The sequence below is a fragment of the Erpetoichthys calabaricus genome, chromosome 18 (assembly GCF_900747795.2).
Source record: "Erpetoichthys calabaricus chromosome 18, fErpCal1.3, whole genome shotgun sequence".
NCBI classification, from domain to species: Eukaryota; Metazoa; Chordata; class Cladistia; order Polypteriformes; family Polypteridae; genus Erpetoichthys; species Erpetoichthys calabaricus.
The window spans coordinates 29,985,980-30,006,067 of record NC_041411.2 but is presented as its reverse complement, the minus strand read 5'-3'; the positions used below and the strand labels follow the sequence as shown (position 1 = coordinate 30,006,067).

At 36.4% G+C, this 20,088-nt stretch overlaps 1 protein-coding gene across 1 annotated transcript in view; it reads right to left on the bottom strand.

Annotated features, from left to right (window-relative positions):
• The window catches only part of LOC114668668 (ERC protein 2), a 724,143-nt gene that overhangs the window by 70,171 nt on the left and 633,884 nt on the right, over positions 1-20,088 (bottom strand). The window contains 1 exon segment of the mRNA XM_028824542.2: positions 8,170-8,358. Coding sequence (XP_028680375.1) covers positions 8,170-8,358 — 189 coding nt within the window.

Below are 20,088 nucleotides of genomic sequence, written 5' to 3'. Positions count from 1 at the left end.
TGTAACTATTGCCATTCTAGGGGTTGCTGTGAAAAGAAAAAATAATTTGAAGTTCTTAGGGTTTCACATTACTCGGTCGCTCAACTCAAAGTGTCTTATAAAGAAAGCTCAAAAGCTTCACTATTTGAGAGAGCCGAAGAAACTCTGCCTTTCTCTCATTGTTCTCACTAATTTCTACAGATGCACAGTACAGTGCACACTGACTAGCTGCATTACGGTCTGGTACAGCAACTGCACTGTTGCTGATTACATGACTTTGCAGTGGCTCAAACACTTAAACGTCTTCAGTCTGGAGCAGAGAAGAATACATGGAGACCTAACAGAAAATCTTCAAAATTCTTAAAGGCAACAATAAAATGGATCCAACAGAATTCTTTCACTTTAATGTGTAAATCATATAACTGGAGGACACAACTAGAAAGTAAGGTAAAATGCCTTTAAGATAGAAATAAGGATGTACTTCTTGACACTAAGGACATTGGGAGTCTGCAACAAATTGCCACATCATATCATTGATGTAGAAACGCTGACAATGTTTAAAAAGTGTCTGAATGAAATATTGGACTCACATAGCTATTAAATGTCCAAGGAGGCTTGACGGAATAATTTGTCTCATCTTGTTTGCAAAATACCTTATTTTCATATGGTTTAGACAAACTGCTCAGTTTATTAACAGGTCATGATCCCACCCATACAGGACATTTATAACAAGAAATGCCTAAAGAAAGTACATTGTTCTTCATCTCTGCCTCCAAACACCCCATCAGCAAACTGTTCCGCTTCATCTGATAAATAACATCAGCATTTGATGACAATGTTTTTTCATCTCTACACCATTAAGCTGCTAGCTCATATGCAGTCATCTGCTTGCTCTGAGGCTCTAAGCACCTGTATTAGCACACTCTTTGCTGAAGTTCGGTTGCTTCTACAGACAGGTTACAGATAGGTCTCGAGTTACAAGCGAGGTCCATTTCTGTCGACATTTGTAACATGATTTTGTACGCCAAGTCAGAACCTGCACTAAAATGTCCATTAATATAAAAATCAGTAAATTTTTGTTTAATTTACAGAGAAATTGTAGTGTGCAATATTATCGATGAAATGATAGGGAAGAATTATCAAATAGAAAAAGCAAGTAATTTGAAAGTACAGTTTTTTATACAGTACCTAATGGATTTGAAAAAGTAGATCTTGTTTGTTTCATTGCTGTTCCAAAGTACTGATTCACTACAGTCTGCACTTTCTGCATGCTTTATGATTACAATTTTTCTTCCAGTGTTATTACTTTCATTTTCTTATGACCACTATCATCATCTTTATTTCCAGAGGATGTACTTCAGAGGTGTACTTATGGTTCATAAATCCACTACTTGACAATGATAAGACAAGTGTGAATGAAAGCACAAACTGATTGAAAATGGTGCATACATACATACATGAACTGTTCCATACCCCGGGGTATGAATGGCTGCTATGTATTCATCCCCATCAAAACTTTGTTTGCAGTGTGCTTTGTTTACAAGTTTAAAAAAAAAAAAAATTGGGAGTGGTCTCCCCTACACTTGGATGGATATTTGAGGAGTAAACTGCAAGATGATGATTACATTTTTATATTATGTACATTAAAGAACCATCAACAGCAAATCAAATCAAATTAATAATATATTCAACAAGTATTATAAAAGTAAAGTTGAATAAATTGTAAAAGTACCACTTCCGGTTAACAGAAATAGCCCAAATGTTGATAGAAATCTACGTTTTGCATGTAATACCTGTATGCAAAATTTACAAAAGTGTTTACATACATACACACACACACATACAAACAGACACACATACATAATTCCAAAAATCGTATTTTTGGACTTGGGGTGGTCTAAAACGTGGAGATTCATCAAAATCTCGAAATGGAATTTTTGGAGGATTCCAATACTTTCCCTATACTTTGTATACAAGAAAATCAGGGAGGTCTAAAATGTTGGAAATCTGGAATAGCTTGTCAATAGGAATTCGCCAGGCTAATACAGTGGAGCACTGTAAAACACTGCTGAAAACACATTACTTTAACTTGGCTTTCTCATAGCTTCATTTTAGTTTAATCCTGATGCTCTGTATATTCAATTATTTATCATTATTATTCATGGTGGCTCCAAAATCCAAACTAACCCCTACTCTCTCTTCTGTTCTTTTCCAGGTTTCTGTGGTGGCGATCTGCACCACCACCACCTAATCAAAGCGCCGTGATATCCCTACATTGATGGATTAAAGACCAGAAGTCCACGTGACTGTCATCATCAAGTTCTTCCATGAGAACCCTGAATACAGTGAGGACTGATTGAGGTCATTGATGTTAGGTAGAATGCCTAGAGTGGGCTGGGTGGTCTCGTGGCCTCGAACCCATGCAGATCTTATTTTTTTTTCTCCAGCCGTCTGGACTTTTTTTGTTTTTTCTGTCCTCCCTGGCCATCAGACCTTACTTTTTATATGTCAATTAGTGTTCCCTTAGTTTAATTCTTATTTATTTTGTCTTTTTTCTGTTTCTTCATCAAGTAAAGCACTTTGAGCTACATCATTTGTATGAAAATGTGCTATAGAAATAAATGTTGTTGTTGTTGTTGTTGTTGTTGAGATTCATCAAATTCTCGTCATCGAATCTTTGGACAATTACAATACTTTCCCTATACTTCATATACTAGAAAGTAAAAATAAAGATTTCTTGTGGAAAATAATTGAAATTTAGCTTCAATTGAAAATAATTTTTGCATTTTATGTGCTTGTTTGTATTGGTGGACTGCTATAAGTAAGTATGTAGTAACCAAGGGCATACCAGTACATATATTTTTAATCTTATACTGTTGCATACTGTTTTTATTAACATTTGTTATCATTGGTTACTACCACTGATATATTTAAATACCTGAATCTGCTGAATTATGCTCTTGAAAAATGATTTTGGAAGTTTAATGTTTCTGCTCCAATGAGACTACCAAAGCAAGGTATAAAACCATAAACTGAAATGAATTGAATTCAATTAATAATATTTAATTTACATTTGGTTCTTTTCCACTTTAATAAAATGAGACCAACATTATATCACATACTGAGGCTCATTTATGGAGAAAGCAAACTGAAATGTGCCATATAATGGAGCAGACTTTGTGTCTCAGAAATGCAGGAATGATGGTTCAAGTTGAAGTATTACACAACTTGTCCTAACTTTTAAGTTTAGGATTTTATCAATAAATCATGTTAAAATGAATAAGGCTCCAATCAATTCTTGAAAAGCGCACACTGTAATGCTTCTTGTCAATCGCAACAACTTCAATGGACCTCTTTCCTGCTGTGTCTTCATTGTGTTGACAAAGGCCTCCCCCTGTACCCCAAATTGGATTAAGCAGGTTTGAGAATATCCTGATATGCTATCAGTCTCAACAAGGTGGATAAAATGACAAATTAGTAAAAATTCAACTGCATACTGAACATAAGAAACAAAAAAATGAAGTCAACTAATAATTTCACTATCCCAGCCGGAAACATTCTTTCAAAATAACAGTGACCAACATAAATTAAATCCAGTCTTCACAAGGTCTCTTAAAATAGGATAAAGTTACACAAAGTTAATTAAATCCTTTATTCCCATTATGGCAAAGAAATATTTTGTTAAAATGTATCTGTCCACTGTCTGAATGAGAATCATGCTGTAAGAAAAACAGGAAGGATCTTTGGGCTGCTTGAATTCGACACTAAGCAAGCAGCAAATCTTAGCAGCTTTGAAGTACTGCCAGTCGCTAAGCTAGTTAAATCCTCTACCATTTGTTTCGATCTAAAAAATAACAATTTTGATCTGCTTTGGGATGCTGATTTCCAGCTCACTTTTGGCTGGTATTTGAAAAAACGTAGTGAGTGTGAGTATGAGCATGTGCGATTCATTTGGCCATTCTCACCGTAACACTAAAACCTAAATGGAAGAGACAACTCGTTTCAGATGTGCAATGATAAATTGGGTAGCTGTTTGGAAGGCTATAGTGGATGTGATCCCTAAGATCAATTCTCACCTTACATCATGTTTATTTTCAAGTTAATAGTACAAGTGGCCACTTGTTTATTCATGTATAACACTCTAATCTTCTGTATCTCTTTTTTGGCAGCTTGTATTCTTAACAAACCAGAGTTTGTTTATTGTGACAGGTTGACCATCACCCGTTGCTGGCAGTCATATGAGCTATCATTCATGACGCACCAGGTAGAATTCTGAGTATTTCATTTTCCATTCATTTGAAGCTCATGAATTTACTGTAAAACACAATACTCCTTAAAGGGAAAACCCACACTTTGCAGAAGATACAAAGATTTTGGTGGAAAGTGCAAAAATAACTCTTCCCTAATAGAACAAAACAGAATTAGAAGATTTGCTTCCAAGCAGAATGTGCTGCAGACAATATTATTAATGTTAATATTATTACTATTGCGAGGGACGTTCAAAAAGTTTCCGAACTTTTTTATAACTCTATTTATTAAGAATATCAAAAACAAATGACATCACTTTTCTACATAGTCACCTTCATTTGCGATGCAATTTTCCCAGCGTCGTACCAACTTTTTAATGCCCAATTACTACCCTCCTGCCTTCACCGTTTCCAATGAAAATATAAAAATGCGGAAACTTTTTGAACGTCTTTCGTAATATTAATATTAATTATCGTGCTTTATTCTACCCAGGACATGTCCATTATAACATGCTCACTTTGCTGTATCTTAGAGACAGACCTGACACCTGAGATATATTTAAACTCCGTTCACCTCGTTGTTTAGCAGGTTCTTGACACTTGTGATGGGCTCCATTATGGAGTCACAATGCCATGCTCTACTTTTTCATCGTGTCTCATTACATTTGTGAACATTTTCTATAGCTTTCCTTTTCTGACCTTTTGATTTCCAAATTCCTTCTTTTGATTGATAATTGCACTGACCTTTTTTTATCTAACTGTATTTTGTCTTTGTGCTATATAACTTATGCAGATCTAGGGTTTTACAAACCAGGACTTATCTAAATATCATCTAGTAGTCATCAGGTAATAAAAATCAGAAAAATCTAACCTTAACTAACAAGTAACACATAACATATTTTGCTTTGTCATTATTTATTCAACAAAGCAATAAACCAATGTGCAGAAGCCATGTGTAAATAAAGTAAATACAGCCTGTGTTATTTTTACATTCCAAATGTAAATAAGAACACTTCAAACACTTGTCTTGCCATTTTGGCACTAATCCTCTCCTCCATCAGTCTCAAAGCTCACCTGATAAAGACTGTATGAGTACATCCAAGGAAGTAACTGGAGTGTCAGAAACTGATGACAGGTCTTGGCCCTATTCATCGTGCCTTTTGGCCAAAACCCTTTTAATTTATGGATTCTAAGCACAGTACAGTTTTGTGCGGAATTTCCTACTCTGAATGGGACTGTTAAGCTGTGCAAAAACAGGGGAATCCTGCTCATATATATGAGGGCTCTCATCACCTGCATTGATGAGAATTACCGCTGTTTTATATTTTATACAATTGTGGGGCTTTGGGAGACCAATGCAAGTTTCTCTTCTAATTGTCTATACTTGGCAAAATTAGATCTGTTGCCGTCTTAAATATTTTTCTCCACATGCTATCTGCAAACACAAATAGAAGACTTAAAAAAACAAGATTATGTGAACCACACTTAAAAAATGAGGGAAGAGATGCCTTAATATACCAAATACAGAACCTTTAAAGAGGTACCAAATTCTTTATTAATTAAAAAAAGAAATGATACTGACACTTTTAGGACTGCTTCTGTCTTATGTTTATATTTTGGGAGACATCTGATGATATCCTATCATCTGTTACAGCTCTAACTCTTTAATTGACTCGCATTTTTTGAATTATTTTACATTAAATGAATCCTTAGACAACATCAAAGGAATCAACCTTGGGCAATAATGACAATGTTGAGAAAGGCAAGTAAAAACTAAAATCACCAGGTAGGATTTAGGAATAGGGATTATATGCCTTTGATAGCTGACTTGAGGATAAAAGGTCAGCTGTCCTATATACGTTATTAAGATCTAAAAGACTAAAATATTTGTTCCTTCATCACCATTAACTAACACTGACTAGATCCAGAAGCTCAGGAGGACATTGGCCTGGTGATCTAAGGACTGCAATTAACATTTTATTTATTTTTTTTAAATACCGAGAAAGAAAACCACAATGAAAAATCTTGCATCTGTCTAGCTTTCTCAAAATATCCAGCAAATCTTGTAAGCCACTGATGAAAGGGTTAAATCACACATATGTCATGTAATTAGGTCAGCACAGCTCCTCAATGCCAAAACAAAATATAAAGGAGTGTAATAAATGGATCCCTCATGACGGAAAAGCCAGAAATGTTTTCCTTTCAGCCTGTTCCCGTTGCGTGATTGCTACATTTATCCAGACCTGAGCACACACATCTATTAGACTGAAGAAACACTACATTTTCCTCCAGGGCTTTATTCACCTAGTGGGGAGTCCCTGTATAAACAAAGTAGTAATTTTTCTTTTCTTTATATGCAGTTGCTTCTAATAAAAGACTGTTTCCAGTGTTTTTGTTCAGGCACGACTTACTGAGTCTTTGCTGGAGCTGTACTGCTAGCAGTCAGCAGGGCGGCGACACAGGGAACAGAGAGATTATGCATTAAGCAGAATATTTTGTAACAATCCATTTGGTTGCCAATGAACACTGAAAAAGAGGTGGTAACTAAATTCACCTATTATCTTTTTTTATATAAGCACGAGAACACTGATGTAGACTTTCTAAACCACCACTGTCATTTATAAACATTTTTAAATGGACGTGCTACAAATGCTGGAAAAGCCGTGCCAGTTAAGTGAAAGGTTAAATTGGTACAAACATAAAAATTCAGGATAACAAATAGATTTTTTTATTAAGGGGAAAATTATTATTTCTTATTTGACTGATGCCTTTATCTAAGGTTCCTCAAAAAATTGAAATATACATGTACTGTAGTTGGTTACATTTGTCTTTTTTTTGTCTTTCACCCAATTGGAGCACAGGCAGGTGAAGTGATTTGCTCCTGGTCACACAGTGGTGTCAGTAGTGGAATTTGAACCAACGTCCTCAGGGTTTGAAGTCCAAAGCCTTCATTCAAATGACATTTTTCGTATTATATGAAGACATGAATGCTGTAACATGTACAAAGCCACACCGTCTATTATTAATTTATGACAGTTTAAAAATTGCATTTTTTACATGAAGAGGGTGGCATTGTAATTTTCGGAAATTTTAAAATGTCAAATTACTCTCAAAAGAGACAGAGAGTATGTTTGCATGGATCACAAATTATAATCTTACATCTATAGTTTGTAATAATTAGCAGCACTACAGATGCTGCACACACTGAATGCTGGTAGTCAATTGATACTTATAAGCAGTAAACATCAGCATTTTCTAATGGACTCACATACACTGAAGTCTAAGCCCTTCACTTGGGTCGTATTTAGTTAATGACTCCATATAACTTCCGTTATTTTTTTAATACTAGTAGTCAGGTTCTCCACAGTCCAGCGACAACGGCAAACAACTGATGACCACTAGTTCCTTGACAGCTCACTCACATTGCAAGCCATGGTTTGCAAACACTTTTGGTTTTGACGTCTCTATGATCTGTGGCTCTTTAGAAATGCACTCACTGAGACAGCTATATGGTAAAAGTAAAAATAATATAGCAATGGACGATAACATTTTAATTTCCATTACATTATTAGATTTTGGCAATACAATGGATTTCAAATTTCCCGGCCATTCTCGTCATCTCAGGTTTCCTAAGTTGAGCTTGCATCGAGAATGTTTCCAACTGGAACAATTTAAATCTGCCTAAATGAGCCCATCAACTGAAAGTTTATTCTGATTATTTCACTGAAGCGACCAACAAACCAAATCATTTTGCAGAAATAGATAAGCAAATGGTATTCTGCTTAAGGCCTAGGAGTACATTCACGGTTTAGACATCAGTGTCTCAATAGGCTCAGTTCATAGTGTGCTGGTGTGTTTGCATTCCCATGCCCACTTCATAATGTGTCTTAAAAGCCAGGATACTGACATTTTTTTTAATGCATTGGCTTGCAGGGCAGCATACCTGCTCAGGTGTTAGCTTAAATACCTCCTGCTCCCAGGGACTCTCTTCATTCCCCACGTCATCAGCTGGCAGAGATGGAAATCCCTTCAGGAAGTGGGCATCCCGTTCAAGGCAAAGAGTGGTCAAGTGGTCAGTGTAGATTTTCAATTTAATGCCATGGCTGTGTTTTTCAAAAAGTGACTGGATCATCTGAAGAAAAGAAAAAAAAAAAGACACGAAATGTTTATGAACCAGTTGTGGCCAAATAAGACACCAAAACACACAAAACTGGCCCGCTATGAATTAAATGTGGGAACAAACTGGAGTGTGCCCTTCTATGGACTTCTATGTGCAATACACTGGGTTGGTAACTGACTTCTGCCGATTGCTGCCACTAGAGTCTCTAGTGACGTCGATAATTAGATGGATGGATGGATGGATGTTTTCCATTTACATCTGACCTCCAGCTCATTTCCTGACAAGTGCACATTATCTGAATTTATTCAAAATAAACTAAAAAGGTATATTTACAGCCAGTTAGAAACAGAACTGATCAATTAAAATGGGCAAGACAATATGCTAGACAACAAAGTTGGTGGAGAAAGCTAAACTCGCAACAGCTGCCCCGAAACATGTGCTTTAATATGCATGAGTAGAAGGAATTAATTATAAATTATCTCAAGGGTTACAATTACTTCTGTTCCCAGAACACACTGTTAATCCTTCCTCTGAGAATAAAACAGAGTGTAACTGCAATAGGTAATGCAAAAACCCAGTTTGTTGTATCTTTCAGAATGACTGGTAGTAGTTCAAACACGTAAAACATGTGGCCTTGAGGGCTGAGATACCAGTAAAGCCATTAAATAGTAATTACAGAAAACAAGTTGCCAGATTGCTCGTGAATACATATTCACTACATTCACCCATGCAAAAAATTCACTCATCTTCACCCCCAAAAAAAACACCTGTGGAGGATTTAAAATGCAAATAAAACAAATGTTTAAAAGCAGTAAAATCAAATTTAATGCTTTTAATGTTACACCAAAATGCACCTTCTTTATAGATTTCCAAATAATAAAAACAAGTACACACTTGCGAGCAAGTCTGTTTGAAAGCAGTTTAAGACATAAAGCATTCACGTATTTTAATAAATGTAATATGAACTTGAATTATATGAAAGGCAGTTCCTTAGTTATGAGAAAACCAATGTTAAAATAAAAATGCATGTTTTTGTATACTCAATGATCATAAATCAACTGCCTCATAAGAAGACAGTGCATAAACCAGGACTTCCTTTCCCATAACACACAGCAGCAAAAAGCAATGGGAATAGTTTTGTGGAGCGTGTAACCTTACAGTCCAACAGAACTCTTACAGAAGCTTAGTGATGTAAACATGCATTTTACCTTCTTGGTAAAAGCACACTGTAAATATGTGGCTGATATAAAAACAGGAAAACATAAAAATATTTACTGCAATACTGGCCTGCACTCCTATAAAAAAAATCGGGAGTGGTCTCCCCTAAACTTTCTTGTATACTCAGATATGGGGATGGATATTTGAGGAGTAAACCGCAAGACAATGATTATATTTTTATACTTATGTACATTAAAGAACCATCAACAACAAATCAAATTAAAAATATATTGAACAATTATTATAAAAGTAAAAGTTGAATAAATCGGACCCTGCAGCTGCATGAATAAAAGGTAAAGTACCACTTCCGGTTAGCGCAAATAGCTCAAAAGTTGATAGAAATACTACGTATTGTACCCAATACTTGTTTTCAAAATTTGGTTGACCTAAGTGTAAGTGTATTCAACTGAATACTTTAGCAAAGATGTAAAAACTGGGTAAGTCTTCAACTAGACTTTAAACATTACTTGATGCTAACCATTCTCTACTTTATGAATGGTTTTTAGAAGTTTCACTTCAGTCTTATTCTTTTATACCTTCTCTCTGTTTTTTTTAGTTTGTCACTTTCTTTATCCCTCTTACATTAACATTTAAGTACTTGCTTTTTCTATATTTCTACCACTTTTTCAGAAGTTACTGATTCTCCGCGTATACACATAATAGGTCTTCTGTATTATAACAAGAGAGGTCGTCTTAATGAAATGATTCGAGGAGAGCTACAGACATCAAAAACTGTGTTTATTATAACTAACATCACTCCTTGGGGAGATACAAATTGGGAGAGCACAAAGTATCTAAACAACAACAGAAGACAAACTTTGCCCAGTCTAAGAAGAGTAGGGGATCAGAGAATCTCATATAGTGTTACCCACCTCCGAAAGACTCTTTTCTTCCCATCGATTATTCTATCCAACACCCTAGATGCCGCTCTCCCTTCTTTCTGCCACTGCCCCCATTGCCAGGATCTTCTTAATTGGTTGCAAGTCACCTACTGAGGTAAATTCCAACACAGTAACGGAATCGCTCCCAGGGTCAGGGCAGACCTGCTTTGTCTCTAACAGAATAGAAGTCCTCCTTGTTCCTCCTGTTGTCTCTGTACTCCAGAGCCCTAAGTAGTCTACAGTAAGAAATGTCTTTCAGATAGATTTTGGGTTGTCTACCTTACAGCCCCACTTTTTCCAGAGTAATGACTAACCCCTAATCTTTGATGAAAGCAGCAGGTTTCCAATTTTCCTGATCTGGCACCCCATATTATTCCTTTTCCTCCAAAAGGCATCTCACCATCTGTTGAAACTCCTTGGCTTCTCTTTGTGAAGCACCAAGCTAAGCTGCTTGTGGCACACTCACTGCACCAACAGGGTGTACTGATTCCTAGCCGTGTTCCTTTTCTCATTGTGAAATGCGGAGGCATTCATTGCCAGTGTGTTTGTGCTTCTCTTTCTGGTTTCAGTCAGATTACTACTGCCAGATGAACATCTCCTAACAGTATCCCTAATTATATACTCATATAGAGAACACAGTCTCAAACCCATCTACCCATTTTGCAAACCTGTTTTGTTCAAATGTAGTGTTGCCAAGCCTGTCGTAGCATCAGAGAGAACAATGTGACAGCCCATCAAATGGCACACTTAATCCTTTTAACTGTCACTAAGTCCACAAATGGACAGAACTATCTTCTAAATGTAAATCCTAAAGACAAACCACCTAGACTGAAAATGCAGTATTTAAACAACAGTTCTCTGTTTATTCCTCTGTTTATATTATTCCATTTCACACTAAACACCTTGTTTACTCTGAATACACCAACTTTTTATTCTTTGTGACAAACCAATTAGTGTTCTCTTTCTGATGTATATTAATAGTATATTTTATTACATTACCTGCTTTACTATGACTGATTTCATCAAAATTAGAGTTACGTAGATTAACTCAAGTAAACTCTCAATAAAATTGGATCCTTCTGTACAGGTGTGCTCCACAATGGCTTCCCTATTGGCTGTGGCTACAGAGACCATTCGTCGTAACCACTGGATGTCCAAGGTCAAGGATGGATCACCAGTGGAATGCACCAAGAGCTTATTTCAGCAAGTTAGAGAAACATTGCGGTCAATTCTAGAGCCCAATTTGAGTGCCTTGCCATGACTTCCAAATGTAATAGTAACCTCTGACCCATCACATTTCAATGCCGCCATTATGTAATTAACACCAATTAAGTAATTTTGGTTGTAAGAATGTCAGTGCTATAAGGAGACATGTCAATTACTGCAATGGGCGACCTCTGAAAATGGCAAGAGGCTGAAATGCAACAATTGCCCTTTAAATTGATTTCTTAAAGTACAACTCTGAAATCCAAAAAAAAAAAGGTCAGTCCTAATTTTCTATATTTATGCTAACTGAAATAGCAAGGGTCCAGACCTAAGTGTGCTTAAAAACAACTGGCTAATGGAAAGACACAAAATAAACACTTTCTACAATTTTAAGATGAAAGGTCATAAAAAGAATACAGTACCCAGACTTTTGAAGAAGTGGTGAGGGCCTCATAATGAGCTGGTCCCTGCTTTTATATGTCTGAGCCACAGGATGAAATCATTACCTACTTATTTACCATGTTACAGAAGTCCTCATAAAGGCAGTTTCCGGGAAAGACTGAATGGCCTGTCTACTTAGTTGATGATGGAAATTTCACAATATAAAAGAAGTCATCGGAGAGTTTTAAGTAAGTTAAAATGTGCACAAGGTCAACACACATATACGTGATGCTCAGGATCATTATAATTCTGTTGATTATTTCTCTCTTTATTCTCTCTGACCTCTTGTAATTTAACGTTACTACTTTGTCTGGCATCGCAGACTTGACAGTCAGGCCCTGACTATGGGATATGAGGTCAGGCTTTTTGACTGCTGACCTGTCCTTTAATTGCATTTCAATATAATCAACTAATCAATCAACCACTGTTTATTTTATGAAGCAGCTGTAACAATGGAAGCAGTCACAGGTTACTTTCAGCATGTTCAAGGTTCTCAGCAGCCATTCAAGTAGAATTGAAGGTGATATAACTTATGAAAGACATCAATGGCACTCTTGCCATCAGTACTGTTTTTTGTCATGACGGACTTTTAGATCTTCTTTTCCCCCAAGCAATAATAGTTTCTAGCAACTTATGACTTCTGTCAGGACAGAAGTGCATCTTGGGATGCACTGGCAAGCCATGTCCAAATTAAGAGGCTATAAATGTAGTATGACTTGAGGAAGGCTCGTCAAACTTTATGAAACAGGTGCTACTGACTAACCTGCCTGACTTATTCTTCATTCTGGATGAAAACTTCCTAATCACCAATAAATTATGCGTGGCTTTTGGGAATGATTCTAAAATATATGAAGGCCACAGACTTTTCTTTCTGCTATATTACTAACATATTAAAATATATCACATAATATTATAACAGAAGAGAGTTAGCTTATAGTGTCAAGGATGGCTTTCAGGTGAATGCTTCAAAACTTGTTACATTCAGCCCTGAGCACCATTAAGGAATTCTCGTAGTCATAGAAGGGACTAAGAAGAGCCATGGAGACTCTGTTAATGAAATCACTTGCCGTCATTACCTGGTTATGTTTTAAATGCAGCACAGTTATTGCCAATAACTGTGAAGAGAAGTACTGGAACTATGTGATACTTTCACTCTTTCAAGATATATTAACATTTTGAGCAACTTGAAAACAAGAATATCAGCATACTTTTAGATGCACTTTTTACATCTGAAATACACTTTAACACTTCAAGAATTAAATTATTAGTTGAAAAAAGTTACAATTTTCCCAAGCTGTATAACCTGAAAGTATGGTAAAGTATAACAAGGAAACCCTGCTAAGTACTCCAAATTAATAGATGAATTATTAACAATTGTGCAGTTAAATTCAGTGCAATAACTAATCTGACAAGCCTGTTAGTATAAAACTACAGACTGTGAAATTATTTTTAAGGAAAATGGAAGAAGAAGAGGAGAATTTTTTAAGAGGGACATATACCCCCTACCTCTGTTAGTTTACTAGGGTGTCACAATGATGAAGTCTTTTTGTCAAATCATTCTGGGAAAAGATAAAAGACCCCAGTATTCAGTTTCCCTCCCAGAGTTTAATTAGGCCTCAAGTCGGCTTTTCACGGGACGTTTCTATAAACCAAGTACACTGCATTTAAAAGAGTTAGTACAGTGCTAGTTGAAAGATCAGAATTTTCTACAGCAATGAATAATGAAAAATCATTTCCATTAGCCTTTTACTTTTAGTTGCAATTATAAGCAACATGGTTGCCACATAGCTGTTTAGAATTGACAACGTAAACTTGGCTCAGAAACCTAGGAAATAGGACAAGAATCATACTGTTGAATAAGATATTCATTATAAAGTATACAGTATTAATGTAGATTGCTAACGCAATTTCACTAAGTAATTTGCTATGGCTTTGTTACTTTTTCCTTTAATTATTATCATTATGCCTCTTATCCATTATCTGAAAATCCCCCCTCCACACCATAGCTTTATTTTGGATATTGACTATTGCAGAGAACAATAACCACTGTATAGCAGCCAAATACGTAAAGGCAGCATTTGTGCATCTTAAAGTTATAGATTATTCACAGATTTTTGATGGCCACACCAGGGTCAAAATTTGAGTCACAATGCTACACATGGTATTTCTTGAAATGCCTCCTTCTTCTTCAGTCCTGCCATCTATACAACATATTTAAAGGGTACATTCATCACAAATAAATTTCAGGTGGGGAACATAATCCACACACTCCATTCCTTCATTCGTGACATTCAGTTTTATGTACAAATAACTCTGGGATAAATATTTTCCATGAATAACCTCATTGCTTGTCCAAATGACAAAAATGTCTGGATGTCTTCAAAATTCCTTCATAAAAACACAAACAATTGTGAATTTCTGCTCATCAGATCACCTGGACAGTTCACGAACAACTGCAGTATTTATTAACGTTTAGGTTTAGCTGATCTTTCATATATTATAATTAGCAATACGCATTCACGATCTAAGTTGACTTTGACCATGACATGATAGTTTGTGCCAGATGCGGAGGTTCTAGCATCTCATAAACAGACATTTTCGGCAGATTTGCACACACTACAATCTCTAGAGTTTATAAGGACTGGAGCAATTAACCAAAAATACATTCATTAATGAGAGAGGTCAGTGAAAAAATGGCCATATTCATTGAGTCTTACAGAAAGGTCACACATCCTCAAGTAAAAGCTCTTTGTAGAATGGTATCTCTGAATAAACAGCAAATCAGACCTTGAAGTAGATGGGCTACATCAACAGAAGACCACACCAGGGAAAGACGATGGTGCATGGTCATCAGAACTGGGCAACCAAATATTTCCGTGATGTTCAGACAGAGTTTGGTGTAAACAGCATGAATCCATGAACTCGTCCTGAATTTTCTCAAAGGATGAGGCTGGTGGTGGAAGTATAACAGTGTGCTAACTTAGGCCTATTAGTGACACCTTGGCATCATTTGAATGCCACAGTATCACTTTGTTTTTTCTATGATCTTGTGTATCCTTTTATTCCAACAAGTCTACCTTTTTGTCACCTAGATGCTTTCACCTGGTTGATGCACCACTTCACAAAGCAGGCATCATCTAAAGTTGGTTTTACATTCATGTCAGTGGCTTCAATTTACTTTAGAAGCCTGCAGAGCCCCCAAATCTCAGTTCAAACGGGCATCTTCGGGATGATGTGAATATGACTTAACATATCTGCAGGAACTGTGTGATTTTACTAAGTTAGCATGGAACAAAATCCCTAAGTAATGTTTCTTTCACTTTGTTGAAACTATGCCTCAGTGAGTTCTGAAAGAAAAAGGGGGTCTCACCAGGTGTAACTAATAACCACTTAATGTATATAAGGTGTCCTTATAATGAAAATCAGTTTATTTGTCTGATCTTTTACAACTATAAGAAAACTGAATGGATTATTCTTCCAGTACATTCAAAATGCCTTTTGCCTCGATAAAAAAGTAAATCACTAAAGCTTACTCAAAAAACGTGAGTGAATGAAAGTCATACATCTTTATTCTTTTTATTTTTTTTCCCCAAATATGATGACATTATTGGCATCATACAGTATACCAGTGATTAAAACTTTTTTTTGTTGTAAATTGATATCTCCGTGCATTATCATCTTAAAACAGTTGATTTTTATCCACTCTCTTGACCTTTGTTTTTTTTTCCTGTTACATTTAGTCTAAACTCTTCCCAGAATGTCTCCTCATGGCAAAAATTTGAGAAAACACAAATCAATGGGTATGATTACATTACAGAGAATGCAGAATGTCACTAGTATTATTAAAGGAGAGTGGAATGCAAATAGCAGTTAAGACAACAAAAATATAACCCTACAGTGACTCTGGTACATGGTACAGCTATTTTCTTTTCTTTTACAAAAAAGATTACTTTACCCAAAAAAAGCATTTGGATAACAAATGTCCGATCCCATCCCCCCAAAAACCAAATTATACCATTCTTCAAAGTGACTGCCTTTCCTGTTGCCAGTAATGTTTCATTTCATCTTCTACTTTCCAAAGCTCAATGGACTATTGTGAGGTGGTCTGAACTCTCTGTAGTGTGCTGCTACTTGCTGGCCCCAGAGAACATCACACCTCCAACAGGAATCTCTAATTTGAAAGAGTAGGAACTCCAGAAACCCAGAGGCCTGCCCACAAATATATAGAGCATCTTATTACTTTTACAAATGACTTTCTGATGGTGCAATCTAAACTGTGAGTGTGAATACTCTGTTTTTATTTTTAAATCTATAAGCTACCTTCTACAGCCATAGTAAGCACACTGAATCACATTTCTCCTTCCAGGGATACGACACGCTTATGGAAGAAGTTCTTCAGTTCGGAGTGTCTTTATATCTGCTTTATATGTTGCTGTTGTTTTATTTGAACTATAGATGTAACAGCAAGTTTGGAGTTCATTTGGGTTATACTTTTTGTGCGACACAACACAAAATACTTGTTAAAGCTGGATAAAAATGCTTGAATTAATTCAAAAATGAAATTTAGGTAAATTCTACTATCATGGCCATCTAATCCAGTTTACCAATGATTTTCTGAGAAATGTAATACAACATAAGGCAAAATGATTTTACTAAGTATTAATGGAATTACTTCACTGAAAACAAGCCAACTTACAGGTAAACCTAGAAAATGTGCCAAATCCCCTTGAAATGTTTTTATTTAACAGCAACAGAAGCAAAAACACAAATGAAATTCCCCTGAGGTCTTCTCGGTGCAATATGTATGTCCCAAGCTTAAACACACAGCAAATATGTTTCATGTCTGCTGCCTTTTGCTGATTGATTTTTGATTTATTTCCAAATCTAAATGAAGAAAAAGATAAGTGCATCAAACAGGTGGGAGAAGCAACATAAATAAAAAGAAAGAGGAAAAAAAATATATTTCGTACGTGGTAAAAGGAAAAAAAAAATCTGTTGAGGGTGGGCTGCAGTGACAAAATTCTCTCTGCAGGTTTCGTCACAAGAGGGGCTTTGTTTGCATCTCAGGTCATAGCTGCAAGAGCATATGGCCTTTATAATTTCCACTTCACCAGGGAGATGAATCCCCTCTGGTATAATAAATATGCTACTGCCCTTTAAAACTGACAGCAATGCACATGGAGTGACTGGGGATAACTATATTCAAAACATGAAAAGAAAATGATTACAAGATGTGATTTTACAAGGTAGAACAGCCCTCCCTTATAACTATGAATGTAAGGCACGCAGAGGACACTGCAGTGGGAGCTTTTAGTGTAACCAGAGAAAGGCCAGCTTCTATAAAATGACTGAGGAGGGCAGGGACAACAGAAGTGGCCCCAGGATAACAAAGAAAAAACAAACACACGAGTCTCTGTGGGCTCAAGATTGGTCATACTGATCACAACCGACTTGCTGCCAATGACCACACTAAACAACATAGATTCTTTTCTGGCAGTTTACTGAATTGGAAAGAAGAAGATGCCCCGGGGTTTCATAATTCTAAGGTTTGGTAAGTTTCACATGAGTGAAGTATTCAGGTTGTAAGTGGAGAAATTAACAAGAGTTTTTTTTCACATGCCCTTTTAATGTTGTTCAAATCACAATATAAACGGGTTTAAGATGAATGGTCTCCTCTACCACAAATTTCCTATGTTTTACACTGGTCCTCAAGAAAGAGAAACTGGAAATGCACTGCTTGTCTTTAACATTTTCTAGAGTGAGTTACTATACATTTCAGCATCTTCACATCATCTTTACCTGGAAAACGTCTACATTTTCAGCTCTCAATTGCAATTTCCAATATTACGTCATGGCTATGTGACTGTCCAAGCCAGACTACGATGGCTGTCAGCTAATGAGTACTGAATTTACTCTGTTAATTGTGTGAAAACTACCACCAAGTCCAAATGAAAGACAAAATGTCCCTTCATAAAATTCTGGTACGGCACAAAAAGAATACGGGGTTTGGGATGCTGTTCACCTATCTATCTATAAAATAGAGGCTGACTGATTAATAAAATCTACAAGGAACATTCTAGTGACCAAATTTCGAAATAAACAATAGTAGTTTGTTAAATACGACTTCAACAAAATGTCACTATGGCATTAGATAAAGAAGGAGAATGCTTATAAAGTTCATCAGAATAGAAGTCAAGACCGAAATAATCTTTTATTTCCTCCAAAGCAAAAAGACAGTTCACAGCTTTCAAAAATATTTATTTGTTTGTTTGGCAGAGCGACAAGCGATTGCAGAAATTTAGCATTAGAAAAAATACAACATACATTAGTAAATCATGTGAAGGGGTTCAGAGATAGCAACAGGTGGCCAGAGACAATGAAACCATTGTGAGAGTTGCAGTTGAATGTCCAACAAGAGAGAAACCTGCACTGGAAGAGACCGAGCAACTCTGTGTGGTAGATTGGGAAGGAGGATTACTAGGGAGTGACAGGCCCTGTCAGGCAGGGTTCTCCAGTACTGGCAAGGAGACCAATGCAGAAAAAATAGACAATATAGCAGCAAAGATATCTAAGGGAATTCATTCAGAACTTTATATTTCCAGTCCTGCAGGGTAACTGACCTTCTTTGAGGAGAGAAAAGCAGAAGGCCAATTGAGGGCTGACAAGGGGATATAAGACTTTCTGGTCAACAGGTGGATCACAATCTGAGGAAGCTACAGTCAGCTTGCTCATTCAAAGTTGAGCTGATCGAGGATTAACCTTTGGGTATGACCAGGGGTGGGTTGGAGGTTCATGTTGATCATTTTTGGAAAAGGGGAATTGATAAACTAAATTAGATAACAAGTCCTTCCGAGGTTCTTGAAAGGCTGAGGGAGGCTGAAGTGACACCAAATTCTAGTAAAATGATTTATATGCTGGTGTCATTGTAGCCAAAATAAAGAAGCCTTTTAATTTTGGAGATACCCAAAGAGAGGGTTTAATGTCACCTCAAATCTGGGAGAACAGAACTGGGGTGAAGACTCATTGGAAAGAGAGAGTGCTACCGGTCTATCTTGATCCCTCCATTATGTGTTGCAGAATATAGACTCTATTTTTGGTAGTTAAGGCATCCTCTGCATCATTACGGGGTGAAGAAATTATAAAATGTACAAACCACACAATGCCTTCAATCCAGCAAAGGTGGCACCAGCATTGAATGAGGCACAAGGCAAAGTTAGCAAAATCCCTAATGGAGCAGATGAATTCATACTTGTAACAAGAGAATCCCTAAATGTCAGTATGAGTGAACACCCAAAAGGGGTTGGTGTGTTATATGCATTAAAAATGCCTCTGAAGGAAAAGCAGTAAACTTGGTGAGTTTCCTTCAGCAGGCATATTTCAGTTAGGTAGAAGGAGGTAAACGTAGTTGGGGTCCAGATGTCTGTTATGCAGAACCTGCTGCGTCAGTGACAATATATACGGCTTTTCTCAGTTTAACTGAGTAGTGCAGCTCAGGGATGCAAAGGATGGAGAGAGGGGAGAAGTAAGAGATTGTGTGCTAAGCCAGAGTGTTGTTTTGGTGATTATGGCATCATATTTTGGAAAACAAAATCCAAGTGAGGGACTAAATGTTAACATTATACAAAGTTATTGTCTGTTTTACCTTCATTTTTATCACTCTTTAATTTAATATTGTTTTTTATCAGTATGCTGCAGCTGGAGAATGTGAATTTCCCCTTGTGATTAATAAAGTATCTATCTATCTATCTATCTATCTATCTATCTATCTATCTATCTATCTATCTGTCTGTCTGTCTGTCTGTCTGTCTGTCTGTCTGTCTGTCTGTCTGTCTGTCTGTCTGTCTGTCTGTCTATCTATCTATCTATCTATCTATCTATCTATCTATCTATCTATCTATCTGTTATGTAGTGCGTTATCTATCTATCTATCTAATACCTGCTTAATAAGACAAAGAGAGACAGAAGGGTTTTGTTCACTATATACTTGTTGCTTTAT